Source organism: Carassius gibelio, chromosome A25, assembly GCF_023724105.1.
Source record: "Carassius gibelio isolate Cgi1373 ecotype wild population from Czech Republic chromosome A25, carGib1.2-hapl.c, whole genome shotgun sequence".
NCBI classification, from domain to species: Eukaryota; Metazoa; Chordata; class Actinopteri; order Cypriniformes; family Cyprinidae; genus Carassius; species Carassius gibelio.
In genome coordinates this window covers 13,565,483-13,586,638 of record NC_068395.1, presented here as the reverse complement: position 1 = coordinate 13,586,638, position 21,156 = coordinate 13,565,483, and the positions used below count along the sequence as shown (strand labels likewise).

Sequence of the window (21,156 nt, the reverse complement as noted above, 5' to 3'; positions counted from 1 at the left end):
AAACAACATGCGATGTTGTCATCAAACTGCACTTTCCACATGTACAGCTTAAAAAAAAAAAAAAAAAAAAAAAAAAGACAACATAAAGTGGAACTTAGTCATTTTCCAAAACCGCTAAGCAAATATATACAGTTTCAGTACATACCACATAGCATACCGCCTTTGCTGATGCTGCTCTTGTTAAATTTCAGCCTCTGGATCTGTGTCACAGCTTCCACATGCTCTCAACGCAAAAGCCTACTGGCGCTCGTGATTCTTTAGCTCCGCCCACACGTCACGCCTCTAGGCGCTCGTGTTTTTCCGGGAAAAATCGGTACAGACTATCTTTCTGTTATAAATATAATAAAAATAAAGACTTTTTGGAGTTACGAAGGATGCAGTACTACTCTATAGGTACTCAAGATTAACAGGATATTGAGTGAAAACGAGCATTTCACCCCCCCTTTAAGATTAGTGAATTGGTGGGTTTATATTTAATGTGAGAGAAAATCATCACAATTAAAAGAACCAAAGACTTAAACTACTTCAGTCTGTGTGCATTTAATTTATTTAATACACAAGTTTCACAATTTGGGTTGAATTACTGAAATAAACCTTTCCATGACATTCTAATGTATTGAGGTGCACCTGTATGTGAGAAAAAGTATTTTCGCTGATAGTCGGGAATGCCTCATCACTGAATATTTTGTAGTGTGTGCACCTTGTTAGTGTTGTGTTGTGTAGTTATGCACAGCTATAAGACGACGACAGATGAGAAAAAGATTCAGCTAGTCTTTCAATCCTGTGTTGTGAACACGGCTTTAGAGGCAACCATCACAATCCAAACAAAAGATGCTAAAATACATATTATTTAGATTGTGTAATTACAAAATTTGAAGCAAAAACAAAATGAACAGTCTGATTTTAGGTTTGTGAAACTATACTACATAAAAAAATCAACAAAAACATCAGATGGGCAAAATGAGATGCAAATGACACTTTCTGACAGCAGGGGGCACTCAAGGAACAGCAGGTATTTATAGGCTTCTGGCCTTTTAAGACCGAATGCATGGATCCAATATAATGATGATGCACGTGCGATTTCTTTCCCCACTTTTCAATCATGTAAGACATAACCAATGCTAAAAACGTGCTGAGATAGTTATTTTGAGAATTTGTGTGCATGTGTCCATTCAAGCAAAGGAATACTTTGTCCGCGCTGGTCGCACATGCGCATTGAGTTATTTCTGCAGTAATCAGACTTTCCACAAGGTGGCAAAACTGTCCCAGGCCATTGTTTCACAGTATAAAACTAAACTAAAGAGAAGGAACAACAACAACAAAATAGCAGAGACCTCAACAACAACAGACAGCAGCACTGACGGCAGCATGGGTGAAGCTTTCAAGAGCGCATGTTTCGACTACCACAAGATCAAATGGAGAAAGGCTGTGTGTTTGACTGTACACTAGCATATACGTACAAAAACAAAGTATACTTGGGGCTTGTCATAGCCTGTCAGGCAGGCAGGGCAGTGATACATTTGGTAGCCCAACTGGAAAACACGATATAGCCTAGCCCTGTGACGTCCGGCTAGTGATTTTGTGAGCCCTATGAAGACACTGGAGTAATGATGCTGAAAATTCACAGCAATAAATTACAATTTACAATAAAACTGTACAAATATTTCACAATATTACTGTTAATTTGCTGTATTTTTGATAAAGTAAATACATACCAATCTAAAACATTTTAACGATAGTGTATTTCTTTTTCTTTTTTTTCAGGTGCCTTTAAGATTTTATTGTTTTTACTTTTGTTCCAGACCCATCTTAAACTAAAACCCAGTAACAAAATATGAATATTAATATTAATTATTATATTAATTAAAGTTAAAGATAATAAAAACTATGAATAACTATGTAGTTTAAACTTTAACAAATATTTAAATTAGAAAATGAAACGATTAAAGATTAAAAGATTTAAATATATATTCCACAGACAGAAGAAAACAAAAGAACAGTAAAATTTATACACCGTGCCATCCACTTATATTGGCACTCTTGGTAAATATGAGCAAAGGTGGCTGTGAAAATAGATCTGCATTGTTTATTCTTTTGATCTTTCATTCAAAAAATTAACTAAATTCTTAACCTATTATTGAAGTAAAAAAAATGAAAGAGGGGAGAAAATCTCACTGTGAAATAAATGTTTTCTCTAGTTCACGTTTGCCACAATTATTGGCACCCAATTATTGCAACATACTTTTCCCAAGATAACAGCTGATTTTTGTTCTAAAATGCCTGAAGAGTTTGGAGAACACCTGACAAGAGATCAGAGACCGTTCCTTCATCCAGAAGGTGTTCTCCTCTTGAGTTCACCTCACTCATGTTCTATAAGGTTCAGTTCAGAGCACTGGGACGGCCGTAGCCCATTTTTGTGTTGATTTTGATGTTTGTTTTGGATTATTTTCCTGATTAAAGATCCAACCACAGCCCATTATAAGATTTCTAGCCGAGTCAGTTATGTTTCAAATCTTTATCTGTTGGTATTTGATAGAATCCATTATACCATGTCTCTGAACAAGATGTCCAGGACCTTCGGCAGATAAACAGGCCCACAACATTAAATATTCAGCAGTATATTTAACCCTGGACATGGGATACTTTTTATCCCTTTTTGTACTTAACCCATCTGCTGGGTTTGCTGCCAAAAAGCTATTTTTTAGTTTCATCTGACCAAAGAAAGCCAGTGTTATTTGAAATTCCAGTCGTGTCTGACAACTGAATATGCAGTTCTGAATATCTGACAACTGAATAGTTTGTGAGGAGGATTTTTCTTGAAACCCACCTGAACAACATGTGGTGATGTAGGGGCTGTTTTTTTTTTTTTTTAGGCTTTCTGACCCCAAGACTCAACTAATATCTGCAATTCTCCAGCTGTGATCCTTGGAGATTCTTTAGCCACCCAAACTCTCCTCATCACTGTGCATTAGGATGATATAGACTAGGGATGCATGATATATCAGCCACCATATCGGTATAGGCCTGATAAATGCTACATTTTTCGGTTATCGGCATTGGCCTGATAAGAAAATGTGTTCGATATCTTAAAGGTGATAAACCATGCATTATTTCCTTCAGAAACACTTGACTTGAGATGACTAGCTTGAATTATTTATGCATTATTTATTTATGTTTAAGACTTTTTATGATGCAATTTGAAGTGTTTGTGATGTGGCTTTTAATGATGAGACCCTTTTTTTATAATCAGGCAAAAAATGTGGATATAGATTAATCAACCAAAATATCAGTTATAGGCTTTCAAAAAATTAAGATAAAAAACAATTATTGGTTATCGGTATCAGAAACTTTTTCATATAGGTGTACAGTATACCTAATATAGACACACGTCCTCTTCCAGGCAGATTTGTAACGTCTTTAGTTGATTAGAACTTCTTAATTATTGCCCTGATGGTGGAAATTGGGATTTTCAATGCTTTAGCTCTATTAATACAGCCACTTTCTATTCTGTGAAGCTCCACAATCTTGTTCTGCACATTATAACTGTATTTTTTGGTTTTACTCCTTATGATCAATGATTAAAGGGATTTGGCCTTTGTGTTCCTCATATTTATAATCCAGTGGAACAGGAAATCATGGCTGGACAATTTAAGGCTCCTAGTCACCCTGGTGTGCTAAAAGAAAATGTGAATATGAATGGGAATATACTTTACTATATTTACTCATATGAATTTCTAGGGGTGCTTCTCCTCTTCAGTTCACTACACTCATGCTCTATAGGGTTTAGGTCAGAGGAAAATAGTGACCAACATGCTTTGGGGGAAAATATTTATCTCATAATGTGTTTTGTTTTAATGAAAGATCAAAAAGAACACTGCATATTTATTTTCACATCTGCCGTTGCTCATATTTATCATTGTTTAGGATACCATTGTTTAATATTTATAGCGAGTCTGCATGAAAGTTCAGAGAAAAATTGTGCAAATAGATAAAAATAAATCAATTATTTTTAATAATAAAGACTAATGAGAAATCAATAGAATCATTTTATTATGGAATTTAACATTTTATATTTCCCTTTAGGTTTATACATCATTAGGCTACTTTAATGGTGGGTAGAAAACCTATACAGAGTCAGTAATAGAAACTGAATGTTCACCAGGTAATATATATATAAATATATATATATATATATATATATATATATATATATATATATATATATATATATATGAGGGGTCCAGCCATCAAAAAAACCTGTCTGTTGTGCATGTTATCTGTAACTAAAAGTGTCATTGTAAATATTCTGAACAAAGCTGCAGAGTATATTGCAGACTCAAGAGTCTAATTCAAGGTTTGACCGCTAGATGACAGACCTTCCCTTTAGCAAAAAAAAAAAGTCCACTGTCTCCTTCCTCCAGTAGAGGGCGCTCGTTTAGAGACGTTTATATAGAATAAAATTTGAACTACACGACAAACATTTCTATAAAATGTATGCAGATTTGCCTATCGAATCTGAGCAATATTAAGCTAAACTAAAAAAAAAAAAAAAAAAAAAGTTACTCAGTATGAGGTTTAACAATGGGTTTAAGGCGCATCCAGCGAATGACCTACAAATGCGCACTAACCTTAACGCGCAGCTCGCTTTAAAAGCTCAGTGTCCCTTTAATCTGCGGATCAGCGCGCTGACGTCAGCGGACCCCCTGGGCCACGCGCTCCCATTGGCTGGCGTTGACGTCAGCGGCGTTTTTTTCCGCCTGAACCATGACCTCATCCTCAGTTCATTATAGTGCCTAAGTGCACCTTCTGTTTTCCCGGCTGGCTAATATCTGCCAGAGGCAACACGGAGGAGTGAGGAGGTTCTGATGGTGACAGCAGTCCGGACTCATGACTAGTATACACTATAGTGTACACTAGTGACGTCTGCCATGGAGAGCAGCTGAGACAGACGGGAGCAGACCGGAGGTGAGCGCGCGCTGTGGAAGAGGCGGACGGAGCGGATACTTGAGAGCGTTATTTGATGAGAGTTGTTTTGGGATGGACGGACTGGCGCGAGTCTAGCACCAGTGTCTGGTCTGGATGAGGGCAGCCGTGTGCCTCACTGACGAATGGATTATCAGTCGGTCTGCATTTATTTGTGCTCATGCATAATAATTACAGGGTTATACTGCAGCATGATGTACACGGAGTCTGGGAGCTTTGTTATTAGTACATTTGATTTACATGAAGGATTTCCTGTTCATATGATTATTTATTTATTTATTTACACGAAGCATTAATAACACCAATAGCAACAACCCTTTTAATATGTATTTATAAGTAACAATAAACATTATTATTCATTATTGATAGATATTAACATTATATTTTAATGTGCGTGATATATTGTTTATCGTTCATTAATTTCTATTAGCAAGAAACAATAATAAAATAACAACTATTTATTTTTTGGCTTTTTTTTCTTTTTACAAAATAATAAGTAGGTTCTAATTATTATTATCAGATATTAACATGATATACAATATATAATGCATTTCAATGTATACATTCTCTAGTATATAAATAATCGTTATTATTTCATAAAGAGTATCATAATGCATAGATAGGTAGATCGATTTTTAAAACAAATAATTAGGGGAAAATATAGCTATTTATTAAACGCAGAATCAGTCTCTTCAGTGGCATATTGCAGCATGAATCCTAAGACAGGTGTGGAGATGGATGTGACGGTTCAGGGTAATAGTGTGTGTTACTCTGACCCTGTCCCGAGAGTTAATCTCCGGCTGTCAGCGTTCAGACCCCTGCAGAGCCGAGCCCCTGATGAGAGTTACAGCGGATAGAGAACCAGGGGGCTTGCCTGATCTTACTGAGATCTTGAGCGTTTTCTTACAATGGTTATGATTTAAGTGAGCGCATAGGGAGATGGAAAACTTTGAAAATAGTACTATATACTGATGCATTAATTGAAATAAACCTTCTTGTGTCATAATGAAAAGGACAGATCGGCCCATGTTTAACAAATCCTGTTCATCACAACAGATGATATCACTGCAACAATGATTAACAAATGCACGCAGGCTCAGACAGAACAATGCTCTGCATCAGCGTTCGTATGGCACAGAGTCCAAATAAGTGATGTCATCCATACAGTTAATGGATAACCTGGATTAAGATATTTTGCTTTCCTTTTTCCTCCATTCAGTGATGTTTGTTCGGCAGCTGTTCAGGTGCAGTCTGTCATTAAAAAGCAAACGCTGTCACTTTAAATAGAGACGTGCTTCTCTTTGTTTGGCTTTCATGCCCTGTAAAACATTGCTTTAAGATTTAAGGCCCATATACAACAGGAACGATAGCTATAACTATATCTATTTCAGCGTCCATGCCAATGGGCGGTAATGTTTTGTTTATTTTAAGCAGTTTTGTCGTCTGCTGCTTTAAATGTTCGAACTCTTTGAATTCCGTTGGATTCTGATTGGCTGACACTGTTTTTATCGTTTATCTGGAAAAACTAATTGTTCGGAAAGTGATTCTAACGATATGGTTCCTCTGTGTCATACACGTTATAGTTATGGTGAGAATCTCTTTATTGTAATTGATTTGGGCGTCTATATACACGACAACAGCGTTTTAGGGGCCTGAAAGCGCAAACTTTTGAAAACGGATGTGCAAATTTTTGAAAATGATACCATTATCACCTCCGTGTAAACTACAAAAACATGTATTTTTGAAAACAAGGACATCATGCATGTGTGTGTTACGTGTTCAGTCCATAGGAATGCTTATGTGTGCAGGCACGTAGTGTTTCTTTACAAAGTGACGTCGCCAACTACTGGCATGAATAATACAACAGGTTTTTTTGTTGTTGTTTTCGCAGATCCGGTGAAAAACATTGTCGGTATATAGGGCTGGGCGATATATCTAACGATATGATCATGCGCATCTAATCAGTAAAGCCGGTTCCCTGATTACCGATAAATTGCCATCACCTGCTTTTAAATGGAGCAGCATTTAATAGACAGAGCCATAGATCACTGACAAGCTACGCAAAATCGCGTTCATTATCCCATATGAATCGCCTTTGATAATGAACGCGATATTGCGTAGCTTGTCAGTGATCTACGGCTCTGTCTATTAAATGCCGCTCCATTTGAAAGCAGGTGATGGCGATTTAGCACTAATCAGGGAACCGGCTTTACTGATTAGATGCGATCTGTTCGTAAAACTGTTCAAAAACGCAAAGGAAAAACATTTCCATTTTAATTACAGTTGTGTTGTGTAAGTGTACCCTTTAAACATTTTAACGTTATCGTCCCTGGTGTGAACGTGCCTTTACTTTGAAACAGTTTTTACTCAAAAATTGCTAATAAATTTCAAAGTAATAGTTTTCATGGAGAAAAACTGAAATAGTGTGTTCTTGCGAAAATCTTTGCATCAGATACTATTAGTTTTTATTTTTGCATTTTGTTTTAATTTCAGTATTAGTTAATTTGATGGTTTTTTTTAGTAGTATATTTATAGTTCTTATTAGTTTAATTTCCGTTTTAAATGTAGTTTTATTATTATTATTATTAGAAATGTTGCTTTGGCAGCTAACTGAAATATATCTATTTTTTATTATATTTCGATTAATGTTTATTTATTTCAAGTAATGAAAATGGGTTCTATATAATATCCCTCTTTATAACTTCGAAAAATCTTTTCTTTTTTTTTCAGTGAAAAAACTAAACAAAAAACTATTTCTACTAGATTTGTTTGGTTGAATTTCCCAACGTGCATCTCGGAAGTAGTATCAAATCCTAGGAAATCAATAGAACAGATGTTTGGAGTGTTTCTTCCTTTGGGACGTGAGACGACAGCCTCTGCATCCTCTCCTCTCGCCCGGTAACTTTTTTCTCCTTTTCCGTTTTTAGATTCAGTTTCCATGGCGACAGCATAATCTTGCTCCGTCTCCTCAGCAGCACTTGCACCTCTGTTTATGCCGGTGTTTTCGAGGAACTACAGTATCTACATAGATGCATGAATGCAACTTCACTGCAACTGAAATAAGATCTGTCACACCTCGTCATCTCAGAAAATGCACGGCAGGTGTGAATACTAAATAATAGTGCATAATAATCCTGTTCTCGAGAGAACACACACCTTCTCTTGATGTCAAGCTGCAGTGCACAATACCCCCCCCCACCACCACCAAACCCCTGCTACTGGAGTTGTCAAGCAGAAGGAACGCCATTAGACACATGCAGCGTCAGCCTTGTTATGCTCTGACGTGTCTCCACTTCACCGCCGACTTCTCCATCTCATACTGTGGTCCACAGGGAGGCTGTTGTCGTGTTATCGATCGGCCGATTGCAGGAGAGGTTACATAGGGGATTCTGTTCTCCAAGGTGTGGCTGAACATCCTTCCTGTGGAGCGATCAGAAAGAGAGTCAAGGATTGTGGGGAGGTCGGGGTCTGCGTGTGCTTGTGTTCTGGTGAGACGTGGGCTATGGTTTCTTATGGTGACTGGGAATGTGATCAAAACAAAGGCGTCCATGTTGGGATGCTGCTGGTCGCGTGAGGCTGGTCCTCTGGCACCGTCGCTCGAACTGCGCTGGGTTTGTTTATGTGAACGTGATGGGAAGACGAGCTGTTTCGTTATGAAACTGATGGATGATTATTTGACTTGCAGTTGTTTGGAGAGAAACACTGGAAGTGAAATGTGCTTGTTTGTTTATGTTCTCAAACATGCTGCTGGGATGCTTGTTTTTTTATGTTCTATAGAGCAAAAGTGCTTTATGTAGAATGTGGGGTTATTTATGTATGTGTAGATGTGTGTTTGAGTGAGTGTGTCTCAGTCTCTCTCTTGTGATTTCGGCATGGCGCTGCAGATATCTCAGCGTCGCAGCATCACCCTCCCTCAATGCAGCAGCAGTGAGAACGAGAGATAGATGCAAAGATATAGTGTGAAAGTTTGAAGCAGCGAACAGTCAACGTTATTATTGTCAAGAAAACTATTACAAAGATGAAAATGAGCAGTAAAGCAAATATTTTTATTAAGTCAAATAAAAACAAACCTGTTTGCAAGCAAGCAATTTTTTTTGTTGTTGTTGTTGTTAAGCAAAATAGAAGCAAGAACTAAAACTATAAATGTTTTTTAAAATAAATTAAAATGTTTTTCATTTTTATTGAGTAAAAGAAAAACCCAACACACAATATGTTTTTGAGTAAAAAGAAAAAACTAAAAAGTCAGGCTAAAAATGTCATTTTTTTTTTCCTTTTTTTATTTTTATTGATTAAAACAAAACCAAAACAACAGTTTTTAAAATAAAAACAAAAACATTTTAAATGAATGAAAATTAAACAAATTAAAATTTTAAAGTTTTTATTTATTTTTTCTTCATAGTTTTTTTTTTTTTTTACATTTTATTGTTGTTAAATAAAACAAAAACAACAAACAAATAAAAAGTAAATGTTCACTATATTATAATTTTTTTACCGAATTGATCCAAACTCAAAGAAAAATATGATACAAATTATCTTTTTTTTTTTTTTTTTGTCAATATTGGATGGACTGATTCAGGCTAATCTCCCCAGCCACTGACTGTTTAATTCTATTGAATTGTGCATTCTGTCAAAAAGAACCAGCCATTTAGAAAATAAGCGACTGTCTCATGATCATGTAAAACAACAGCCACGGTGCACATTTCATTATTGATATTATATAATTCACTCACCCTGATGTCATTTCAAACCTACTTTCTTCTGTGGAACATATAGTATGCTAATCTGAATAATCGGTTCCGGTTTGGTTCAAAATATTCTTCAAAATATCTTCTTTTGTGTTTCACAGAAAAAAGGAAGTCACGAGGCAGAGTAAATGTTGACAGAACTTTAATTTTTGGGTGAACTCTCCCATTAAGTGTTGTTTGAGGTAAAAGGAACAATTGGTGGTGTTGAGTTACAAGAAATAAAGCCTAATATTAATACTGAACAAAAAAATAATAAATGAAACAAATACAAATTATTTAAAGAAGATACAGATGTAATAAAAAATACTTTTGAACCATTAAAACTACTTAAAAGTAGGGCTGTACGATGTGTCGTTTAAGTATCGATATCGCGATGTACGTATCCACGATAGTCACATCACAGGATGTGCGATGTAGACTGTCGTAGTTGATCCGTTATTCATTAACTGTCCCTGGCCCTTGACGAATGTGATTTGCGGATTAATTGCACAGCTTAACCATCAAAGAGTGAAAGTTTATCATTGACAGGACTGAAAACCACATGCAAGTTTAACAGGGCAGAGAGAGAGGGAGCGCGAGAGAGACGGAGAGAGAGCGTGCGCTGAGAGAGATGGAGAGAGAGAGCGTGCACGCGCGAGAGAGAGACAGAGAGAGAGCGAGCCATCTTCAAACAACACGAACGCTGTCTTGCTCTCTCTCCCTCGCGCATATTAATCAATTGACACGATGGTGTTGATGTTTAAATCATTTAAAATGAGAATGTAAGTGTGCTCACCCCATTTTTGTTTGTAAGAAAAAATATCGCAATGTATTGTAGAAAAATAAAATATCACAATGTCATTTTTTCCCAATATCGTGCAGCCCTACTTAAAAGTCAACAATAATTTAAAATTAAAATACAAGCTAAATAAAATTAAAGCTAGTTAAAGGTTCAGGTTGTAGGACCTGCCACTAGAGGGCGCACTATCGAAACAATAACAATCGCATGGAATGCTAAGAAGGAGCGTGGAATGATGGGATTTGTTGTCTCCTACCCAACCACTGACAGCCATCACTCAGACGGAAAGATAAATCATGGATTTAACATGGATTCAAGGATTTGCGCTAGTAGATTACATACAAAGTCAATGCAAAGACGTGATCAGACTATGGATCAGACCCGTCCTCGCGCGGGTCTAGAGACGCGATGCCCTGCGTTTGGCGTGCATGCCCCATAATACTAATCTTGTTGATCGTTATAATAGCATACGTTTTCTGTAAAGATACGAATCAAAACAACTCACCTGTCGAGTAAAACACAAGCGAGATCAGCATCTCTTTCTAGTTGGAGTTTGTCGCGAAGCTACTTACACATTTGTCCAGGACACTGTTGTCATGTGGTTTCTACGTCAGTAAAGGCGGTAACAAAGGGTAACTAGCGTCATTGACAGGGGACTGCACTGCCCCGTGTCACTGTTTAGGATGGGAATTTTCTCATGATTTACAAGTAGTTAAAAAAACATTAGAGATATTGTTAGTAATCAGCTGGACAAAATATATAACACTAGCCTAGTGGTTTTTGGATATTTTACTGCAAACACCTTACAAATTGTACCTTTAAATTTCCAAATCTTTGTTTACTGGTAGTGTTAGAGAAGAGCTTATCTTGATCATCTGCTAAACCTTAACCACAGTCTTGGTTGTCTTCATTCACTGACACGCTCTGTTGAAGTGAGGAATCTCAATACATGAAAGCCTTCTAGCAAAGGCATCAACTCTAAACTGAGAGACTTTGTCATAGAGTGACACGTTTGTCCGGTTGGAGGAGAAAGGTTACCTCTTTCCACTTTCACTTTTGCTGCGGTTACCCTTCCATTAGTAAGACAGAGGAGGAGGGAGCCAGCCAACGCCGTGGTTTATTTATGACTAGTGTGACGGAGCGCAGAGTATGACTCGCATGAGCAATTTGCACATTGGTGATCTACTATGATATTTGTATGCGTTTTCACTTTTTTACACTGACAACCAAAGCTCTGTCTGAATAAAATCATAATGCCAAATCTGTTTGTCTGTGGAACACAAAAGGAGATTTAGGACCCCATTGACTTTTATTGAACAGCTGCAACATTCTTCAAAATATCTTCTTTTGTGTTCCACAGAAGAAAGTCATTCTGAGGGCGAATTAATTACAGAATTTGAATTTTTGGAATGAAACCATTTTGTTATAGTAACTACGTTAAAGCATTCTTTTTACCGGTGTTTTATGTTTTTCTGCAAGAAAGGCTTTCTCTTCAGATTTCATGGATATTTGAACCCTCTGCATATATGCAGTATTTCCCTCATCCTCGATTGGCTCTTGGTTTAGTCTTTTGCTCTGCATAATGTAATGTTTGGAGATCGAAGCATTGGGAAGGTCACTGCATACTCGAGCAGTTCCTGCTCTTTCAGGCCTGATCAAAACATCGCCCCACTCATCCAGCCATAAACAATCGCTCGCCCTCCTTCACACATGCCTTCCTCCAACACAGACGCACGTGCACTCAATATATAAAACTGTGTTCAGTCTGCCAAGTGGAATATTTAGGCTAAATGTGCTTCTGCAGTAACTAGATTATTGAAAAGACTATATATATGAGTCTTGCAGCCGAGGCTATAAATGGCACTTTTTTTTCCAGACTTGTTACATAATCTGTATTGGTTCAGTTTCCTAACGTCACATCCTCTCTGGCTGAAATGTAAACTGGGTCAGTATGAAATGGCTCGCATATTTCCGATCAAGATTTGCTGAGGTAGAATCAGTATTGCCATTCATAAAACACATAACCATTAAATAAATATGAGCCTGAAATATGTCAGTGCGGAAATGATTTTCACTCAGAAATTGCTAGTTAATTTAATTAAAAAATTAAAAAATTTGTTAATAAAACTAAAACTGAAATAGTATATTGTTCTAAAGTGTAGTCCAATAATCTTTATTTATAACTTTATTTATAAAGAATATATATATATATATATATATATATATATATATATATATATAATTGAGAACTGTCACTAACTATAACATAAGATCATTCATTGCAAATAAATGATATGTAAATGTATCTACAATATATTTTTAAAACAGTACTTTCATTTTAATATATTATAATTTTACAATAGTGACTGCTTTCTCTCTTATATTAAACAGAAGGATTTTATATAGGCTAGTTGTCATTTTATTTTCTTATTTATTTAACTATATAATATTATTTTTATATAATATTAATTAGTTTTTTTGTTGTTTATTTTTGCCTTGAATATAGACTCTGATGCTAATAATGCCATTTAAAAGAGTAAATAAACAGCAGTTGTGCCATATTGTGCTGGATTTTAGTTTACTTCGAAAAATAATATTACTCCGAAAACAATTTTGAACAAATCAACCCTGAATCAAATGTACAATTTTTTACTAAAGCACGGAAAAAAAAAACACTTATATAGGTTTTTATATTGCTCTTTTATAGTATTTCACATTGTTATTCATGAAAAAAAATTATTTGCTATTAATTAGCATAGCAGATGTGTTTACAGTACATTTTAAGCTAGCATTTGAGGTTTATTTTTTTTCCATTGGTCCGTGTATTTTGTTTTTGGACAGGAAAGAATGGCTGTCATGGTCACTGGCGATATATGAGAGGAGGCACTTGATGAATTTATTGAAGATTTTGGTGTGACAGCAGATGCCGCTCGGGCTGCAGCTGGCTTTCATGCTCCCTGACGCAGGTGGCTTTAAGGCGAGAAACATATGCAAATGCAGACGTGAATGCATGGCCAGTGAATTGCAAGTGCGCTACATACAGTGTTTTTGAATTACTGTGGCCATAACAAACCTCAATACTCAAGGAAACTATAAGGTTAGCTTTAAATGTTTGTGCCATTAATCTACATGTTATTATTCAGACTGCTAGCTAAAAACAGGTCATTTAATTAAGCAGGCATTGCTCAGCAATGACAGTAGTTGGTCTGAAAGAAAAAACGACTACAGAAGATGTTTACATTGGTTTACAATAATACATGTTATCAATGCTGAGAACGCAGCTCATACTTTGTTAAGAGTTGTAGGTCTGACAGATTTCATATATAACAGAATCACCCGGTCAGTGACAAATGCAGTGTCCACGATAAAGGCAAGGAAAAATTGTTCAAAAGAGCAATTTTAAAGAAATGTAGCCAAGTTTCTTTTCACGTTTGTTTTTATATCGTTCAGAAAAAACTTTGGTAGGTTACAATACACGGATCCATTTGTTTACATTAATATGAGCTAAGAATAGAAAATACTTCTTATGCATTTATTAATCTTAGTTAACATAATTAAAAATCTAAATGTGTATTTGTTCATATTATTTAATGGATCCGAGGTAAAATGAACTAGCAATGTATTTTTATTGCTTAGCCTAATGTGAAGAAAGCTCAATAAACACTGTAACAAATAGCGAGTTAGTTAGTTAGCGCATTAACAAATGTTAACTAATGGAACGTTATTGTAAACCGTTACCAAAACTTTATACCGTTTGCAAGAAAAGTTTCAATTTAATGGCTGTAAAATGTCAGGTGGTGTAACCGTTAAGTAAATTGCAACAACACATTTTAACTAGGCCATTAAAAAAAATTTAAGATAAAAAGATAAAGATAAAAATTATTAACAAATCACACATCATGCATCATTAATTAATAAATATTGTAAATATATTGTTAATTAAGTATTTTTAGGAGTCGCTCCACATGACATTTTATAACCAACTAACCTTGATTCATCATAAAAAGTTATTTTAAGAGACTTCTTGGCTTTGACTCTGTGGTTATAATTTCCTATTTTATGGTGTTGTTGTTTTTTTCAGTTGTACCACATGACTTTGGGCGAACTAAAGATTTTCAAATATGAATTAGTGAATGAATTTCATTAAATATAGTTGCATAGTCAAAATAGTCATTTACCCAACAATGAACGATATTGAGGTTTTGTAGCTAGAACCAACACTTTATTATTATTATTTTCATTCATTATATTTTTAACATACACTTTTCTGACAGGGAATGTTTGTACGTATGTTGAACAAACAACAAGAAGGAACAAACTTGTTTTTGTCCCGCATAGTTTTTCCTTACAAGAAAAAACGAATAAGGAACTACGTGATGAAAAGCCTAAATGAGATGAATCAACGTTTATGATTGTTGACGAAGTGCTGTCTAAAATAAAACAATAAAAATCTGTTGCCTTTGTTTTCCCCCAGACACCATGTGCACCTTGATGTCTCTTTGTGACCCGCGTCAGTGATTTTATCACTGATCCACTGTCTCTGCATTGGTTGTCGTTGTGCGCAACCCTCATCCAGAGAGGAGATCTGGACACCTCCATGGCAGGGGAGAAGTGCCGTCGCAGTGCCATGGATATCAAGCGGCTGGCGGGCCTTCTGCAGCGTGGAGCTGGGCGATTGCTGGTCATCGACAGCCGGACTTTCTCGGAATACAACGCCTCACATGTGCACAACGCCGTCAACGTCTGCTGCTCCAAACTGGTCAAGAGGAGGCTTCAGCAGGACAAGGTTTCAGTTACCGAGCTCCTGCAACCCAACGGAAAGGTCAAGGTATCAAGTGTGTGTTTGAGTGAGCGTCTGGCTAGTTTATGTAATTGAGAAATTGTTGAACTATTGGTGGCATCAAAAAGGAGGTTGATGTCTGTATGCGGACAGCTGCGAGCCTTCGAAGGGTTCAACTTACAATGCCGCAAGTTTTGTGTGCACTTCACAACCTTGTCGCTACACAATATTGTAATGAACTAATGTTTGCTTGTGAACACCAATTAAAGAGTCCCAGTTTTGGCACCAACGTGCAACATCTGCAGTCAAATTCATATGCACGTTTAGTATTTGACACTGCCTCATGTAAAATCAGTTTGTAATTAGGTGTAGCAGTCAGTTTGAAGTCGAAGAAAATGTTTGAGAAGGTTGGACTCTATCAAGGGTATCTGGCTAGCAGCTAGCCTTTCTAAATTTGGAGGACCATTATAGGTTTATTAGTTATCAGAGGTTCCGAAATTGGAGACTTTAGTTTTCCATGACTTCTACATCGAATATGACATCATTTTCCCCACCAGACTGGCATGCCAGGTCTTCATATTTATAGGCACTCTGTGAAACTGACAGAACTCTTAGGGGGAAATCCAACCACTGACAGGTGTCATGTAAAACTGAACCCCACAGCTGATGGGGTCAATGTCAAAAACTGATCAACTTTTATTGAGCACCTCGCTTTCCATAAAATCATGCCACATGGGGAATGCAGTGCGATTTTCAGTCACACCACTAATGAAATCTGAAAGCCTACAACCGCAAATACACGGTCTCAGACACAACGCTCTGTTTTTGAGGGAATGGCTTTGTAATTCTTGGCTCATGAACAATTTTGTTGGTTCCTCATATTGATTAATATAATAAAAAAATTAAATATATTGGCTTGCAATTTTTAAGATGTAAACTGTTGTTGGGTTGACAAAAAATTACTTCTGAACCCATTTCAAACTTTGTTTATTAGATCTATCTATTAATTTACATGATTCTCACATACAAACATTCTCTGCACCTCTTGATATTCCGAGTACCTCTTTTAATACAGTGTTTAAATTTTTTCTTAATTTATTTCTTTATTTCTTTATTTATATATATATATATATATGTGTGTGTGTGTGTGTGTGTGTGTGTGTGTGTGTGTGTGTGTGTGTGTGTGTGTGTGTGTGTGTGTGTGTTATAAAAAGTTACATGGTGCTTGTCAGTTCTGGGCCTTTGTGTCCTATTTGTTTCCAAAAAATGGGCACTTTGATCCAGATCTGCTGGCCAAAAGCAGTTCCATCTGAACTTAACAGAGTGCCACTGTTTTCTTGGGTCACTACATTCTTTCTCTACATTCCCCATTTCTTTCCATTGCCGAGTCTAGAGCCTGTGTGGCATTTATTACATCCCTCACTAAAGAGGATAACGCTCGTGATTAATGCAAGTCCTGGATAAAGCTGGAGATATCTGGGTGTAAGTGGGGGAAGGTGGGATGGGGCGAATTCTGGAAACTCTTTGTTATTGGATGAGCATGACATCATAATCTTTAGTGTGGCCACTGGCAGAGCGCTTGCTGAGCACGTGCAATTCGTCTACATGACTAGCGCAGGATCCAGACAAAACCCTACCCCCTTCACCCCCCCACTGCTTTGGACAGCTGCCATTGCTAGAAGTTGTGGCATCAATGTGTGAGCTGAAAGTAACGACATCACCGCAACCAATGGCCACCAGTGTGGTCCATTGTGAGTGAGAATAAAGAAAGGATGTGAAAGAGGGTATTAATGGATGAGCAGCACACATCCACACTGAGATGATGCAGAGGTCCCCCATGGCTCTGTGTTCGGCCCATTTCAGATTACATCAGCGGAAGGCACCATATGCACCGGCTGCCTGGCCTGCATTGTAAATGGGTCAGTGTTAAGTGCTGTAGATAGAGTGCAATGGTACAGGAGCAGGACTTCCTTTGCAGCCACGAGCAGTCTTGGCTTATGGTAATCTGTGCTGTTGAATGTTCCATTGAGCTAGTAATGACAGATGGCTATGCGGTCGCCTAGAGCAAAGACAGCCGAATAGGCAGATCTTAAGGATGTACGGATTGCACAAAGACAGGAAGCTTATTCTCCAGGCCTTTATCTTGTACTCTTTGTAGAACATCGCTTTTTTCAAGTTTAACACATAGAAATGAATAGGTTATATGCTATCCAAAGAAAATGTCATTGGTGCTTGTCCGTGCAAAACTCGTTGGCTTGATAATAGGATGATGCAAGGCATTGCTATGTGGTTTCTAGTGTTGTCTGTGGTAGTTGCTAGCTAATGTGGATGGTGACTAAATCAAATGAGCCTACTCTGTATCTGATATTTTGATGCCATTTTTGATATGGGTTCCTTTTTCAGTATAAGTCTTTGGGATATTTTTCGACTGTTGTCCCCTAAAATCTAGAGGTTTCTTCAGATCCCAAACCTTAAGAATGAGCAAATTAGTGTTGCATTGTTTTGGTAGTTACATTTGGGTAATTAAGTAATTTAAATCAGTATGCTATTCAGAAACTGAAAGTTAGACTACGTTTTTTGTTTTGATGTTTTTTCTAACATGTCTGTGCACCACTACTGTACTGCATACTTTATTTATAATCAAACTCTTTCCGGTTTATTTACAAATTGCTCAATTGGAAAAAAGGAAGCAAAATTAAAATGGTTAAAATGGTAATTAAAATGGTTTAAAGAAAAATAATTTTCAGTATCATCATTCATAAAATTGCGCTGACATTATAGAATTAAAACACAATTTGAATTAAATTGGGCTAGATAATGACACAAATTTTGCGACATGGATATTAATAATAGTAAATATTATACATTATGTGGTATATATTGAAACTATATATTTGCTTAGCGGTTTTGGAAAATGACTAAGTTCCACTTTATGTCGTCTTTTTTTTTTTTTTTTTTTTAAGGTGTACATGTGGAAAGTGCAGTTTGATGCCAACATCGCATGTTGTTTACTTGATGTGCTTACGCGCCGATAGTTAAGTTAACAACACAGAGATATTTGAAGCAGTTTTACTCACCGCCTGCGGTTCCAACACACGATCGTGACCCTTTTTCGTTGGGACTGCATTATCCTTAAGAAATAAACGATGTGCAAATGCGGCATCAAACTGGGCCTTGTTTGTAAAACAAGCATCTTCGAAATGCAGGGAACAAACAAAAACACTTGCACAACTCCGTTGATGCTCTGTAAAAATAAACTCCATCCACTGGTCCCTTAATGCTGTTTTTTTTTGGGGGGGGGGGGGGGGGTAATCTGTGCAGGGTTGTCTTGCCCTGGCAACCAAAAACGCACTTCTTTTGTGACATTTCGCTTTCGCTCTGATCAGTGAATGTCTGTGCTCTGCTATACGGAGCGCGCTCTTCCGGCAGAAGTGCCTTAGGACCCATATAAGGAAATTCCGCTCCATTTAACGTCACACAGACCCATACTCGAAAAAAACTTTCCGAAACTTGTGACAGACCGGAAGGAGAATTTTTGGAACAAAAATACTCCTTCAAACGTACAACTTAGTTTTTGAAACTTTTGTCCATGTTTAGCATGGGAATCCAACTCTTTAACAGTGTAAAAAAAAACTCAGTATGCATGAAATAGCATTTCACCCCCCCCCCCCCCGCCCCCCTTCAATATACAGCTATTATGATAAATCTGTAAGAATCTGAAAAGAAAGATATATTCATTCAAATGGAAATTTTAAAATGCGTGAATAAATCCAACTACCCCTATAGATTTATGTTTCACTTTCCATAATCCGTGACCGACTGAGGAGCATCTTAGCGGCAGGGATTTAAAACTTTACGAAGACTCAAACTGACACAGGAAGAGACTGGATTTTTTCGAACCGGTAGAGTACAAGTGATTTCAAAATATTTCATCTGGTGTATATATATCGTGAATATATTATTTACCTGATATAAGATGCGTTTGGTTTTGAGTCAAGCTGTATTGAAGTACTATGGTGATATCTCTCCAGCGCACAGCGCGAGCAGGTCAAACTACAATGCAGAATATTAATGACTATGACTGGGACTGTTATATACATACTATTATAATGAGAAGACTATTATACTAAAATGCTATGAATTTGCTATGAGTTTAGCTGGAGTGTTTTTGCACATCGTTTCATGACGAACGCGTCGACAAAAGGAGTTTGCATTCAGAGCCCCGCAGATAGGTTCATGTGCATTCAGGTCCTTTTTGTAAATAGCTTAAAGCTAAAGTCTTAATATTAACGTCATATTGTGTAAATAGCGAAGCGTATTCTGTACGAAATTATGAGTTGAATCCCATTGATTAAAAACTTGCTATCAAATGCGTCACTCTATTGGTAATCTTTAGCGCGCGCAGCTCAAAACAGAAATGCAGAACATTAGTTGCTAACGTTTTGGGTTAACGTTATAATAATGACAGCACTATTGTAAAAAATTACAAAAAATAACTAAAAAAAAGTGTTCTAAAAAGCTGTAAGTAGCTTCCTGTCCTTCAGCTTTCTACACATTTTGATGTGAAAAATGACTCCTACGTGTTGACTGTGTCCTGATGTGCCTACTGAATGTGTAATGGGACAGAGGACATACTTGTCAACAAGTTAAATTCTAACAAATGAGGCACACGAAAAGTGAATGGCACTGGTCAGACGGTCTCAGGATACATGTGTCCACACAGGCCCCGACAGGTGACACAAATAGAAATCAAACGTGCCATTTTTTAATCCTGGAGTTACAGCATGTAAACGGATCTGGATGTGTTCCAGATCTCTGCAGTGACCTTGGGACCATCCTGTGGCTCTTGGAAAATGTTGCTATTTGGCACGCTCGTTTTTGTGGGTGACACCCAACTATTACGGATCCTCTCCATGGCTTGGTTTAGTATTAAGTGGGTACCTAATTACAACCCCATAGCATTTGCTGACAGTGTCTCTGGCTATGTTCAGAATAGCATATTACCATACTATTTTTAATATTTCTTGAATGTGCCATATGTACTGTATGCTATTCACATAGTGTACGTTTCTGTACTCATTGAATACCTGAATGAAAACAACAACAGTATTACAGTTGTATTTTAATGCAGCTGTATTTATTATAGTTCCACTTTTGCAATTTTGTGCAGAAAAGTAAAAAATATTGAATACATTATAAATGTATTGATGTCGGGCCTTATTAGTAAAAACCGGTTGACTACGCGATCGTGGGTGTGAATGTGGCTTCAGCAGGCCTTGACGAGAGCCCATAATCCTCAGGTGATGATGTCACCGTCTAGATTTAGCCTTCCATCCAATTAAGGCGGAAAACCTTGTACAGAAGGGGCGGAGCCTGCTGGAGACGACAAAGGCGATGAGGAGGGAGGCCTAGTTTCTCACGATCCTCTGTCAATCAATAGCTTCAGTTTAATACTTGATCTAACAGCTACGCTTCACTTGCATAATCGCTCAAGGTAAACGTAGCGCGATTGGTTTTAAACGTTCTCCAGGCGCCTTAAAACCAGGACTGAGGTGCTATTATTTAACTTTTGCAGTCAGTGGAGCTGGGCTGGCAGGGAAACATGGTAATCTTCCACCACGGCTGACCTTTGGCAGGTGACCGTAACACACACAGACCTTTGGTTTCTCACACGTACACCTTCTCACTTTCTCACTTGCGTTTAGATACACCCTGTGTTTGCAAGGGCTGTGCAGTGCTGTTTCTAAATGAAATGATCAATCTAATGTGTTGGGAAGTCCAAAGCCCGGCTTTACTTGAAAGGGAATATGACATCATCATACTGTAGATAGAACTGACTGAAGTCCTTTGATGTGGAGTTGAAATCAGGT

At 37.1% G+C, this 21,156-nt stretch overlaps 1 protein-coding gene across 3 annotated transcripts in view; it reads left to right on the top strand.

Moving 5' to 3' along the window:
- The first annotated feature begins 4,782 nt into the window (after window positions 1-4,782).
- The window catches only part of LOC127946972 (dual specificity protein phosphatase 8), a 51,777-nt gene continuing 35,403 nt past the window's right edge, over window positions 4,783-21,156 (top strand). Inside the window, exons 1-2 of one of the 3 annotated variants that reach the window (XM_052543832.1) lie at window positions 4,783-4,965; window positions 14,981-15,328. In XM_052543832.1, coding sequence (XP_052399792.1) covers window positions 15,104-15,328 — 225 coding nt within the window. In that variant the 5' untranslated portion in view covers window positions 4,783-4,965; window positions 14,981-15,103. Of the gene's footprint in view, window positions 4,966-13,324; window positions 13,604-14,980; window positions 15,335-21,156 lie in introns of those variants that run through there. The other 2 variants (XM_052543830.1, XM_052543831.1) reach the window with 2 other exon arrangements.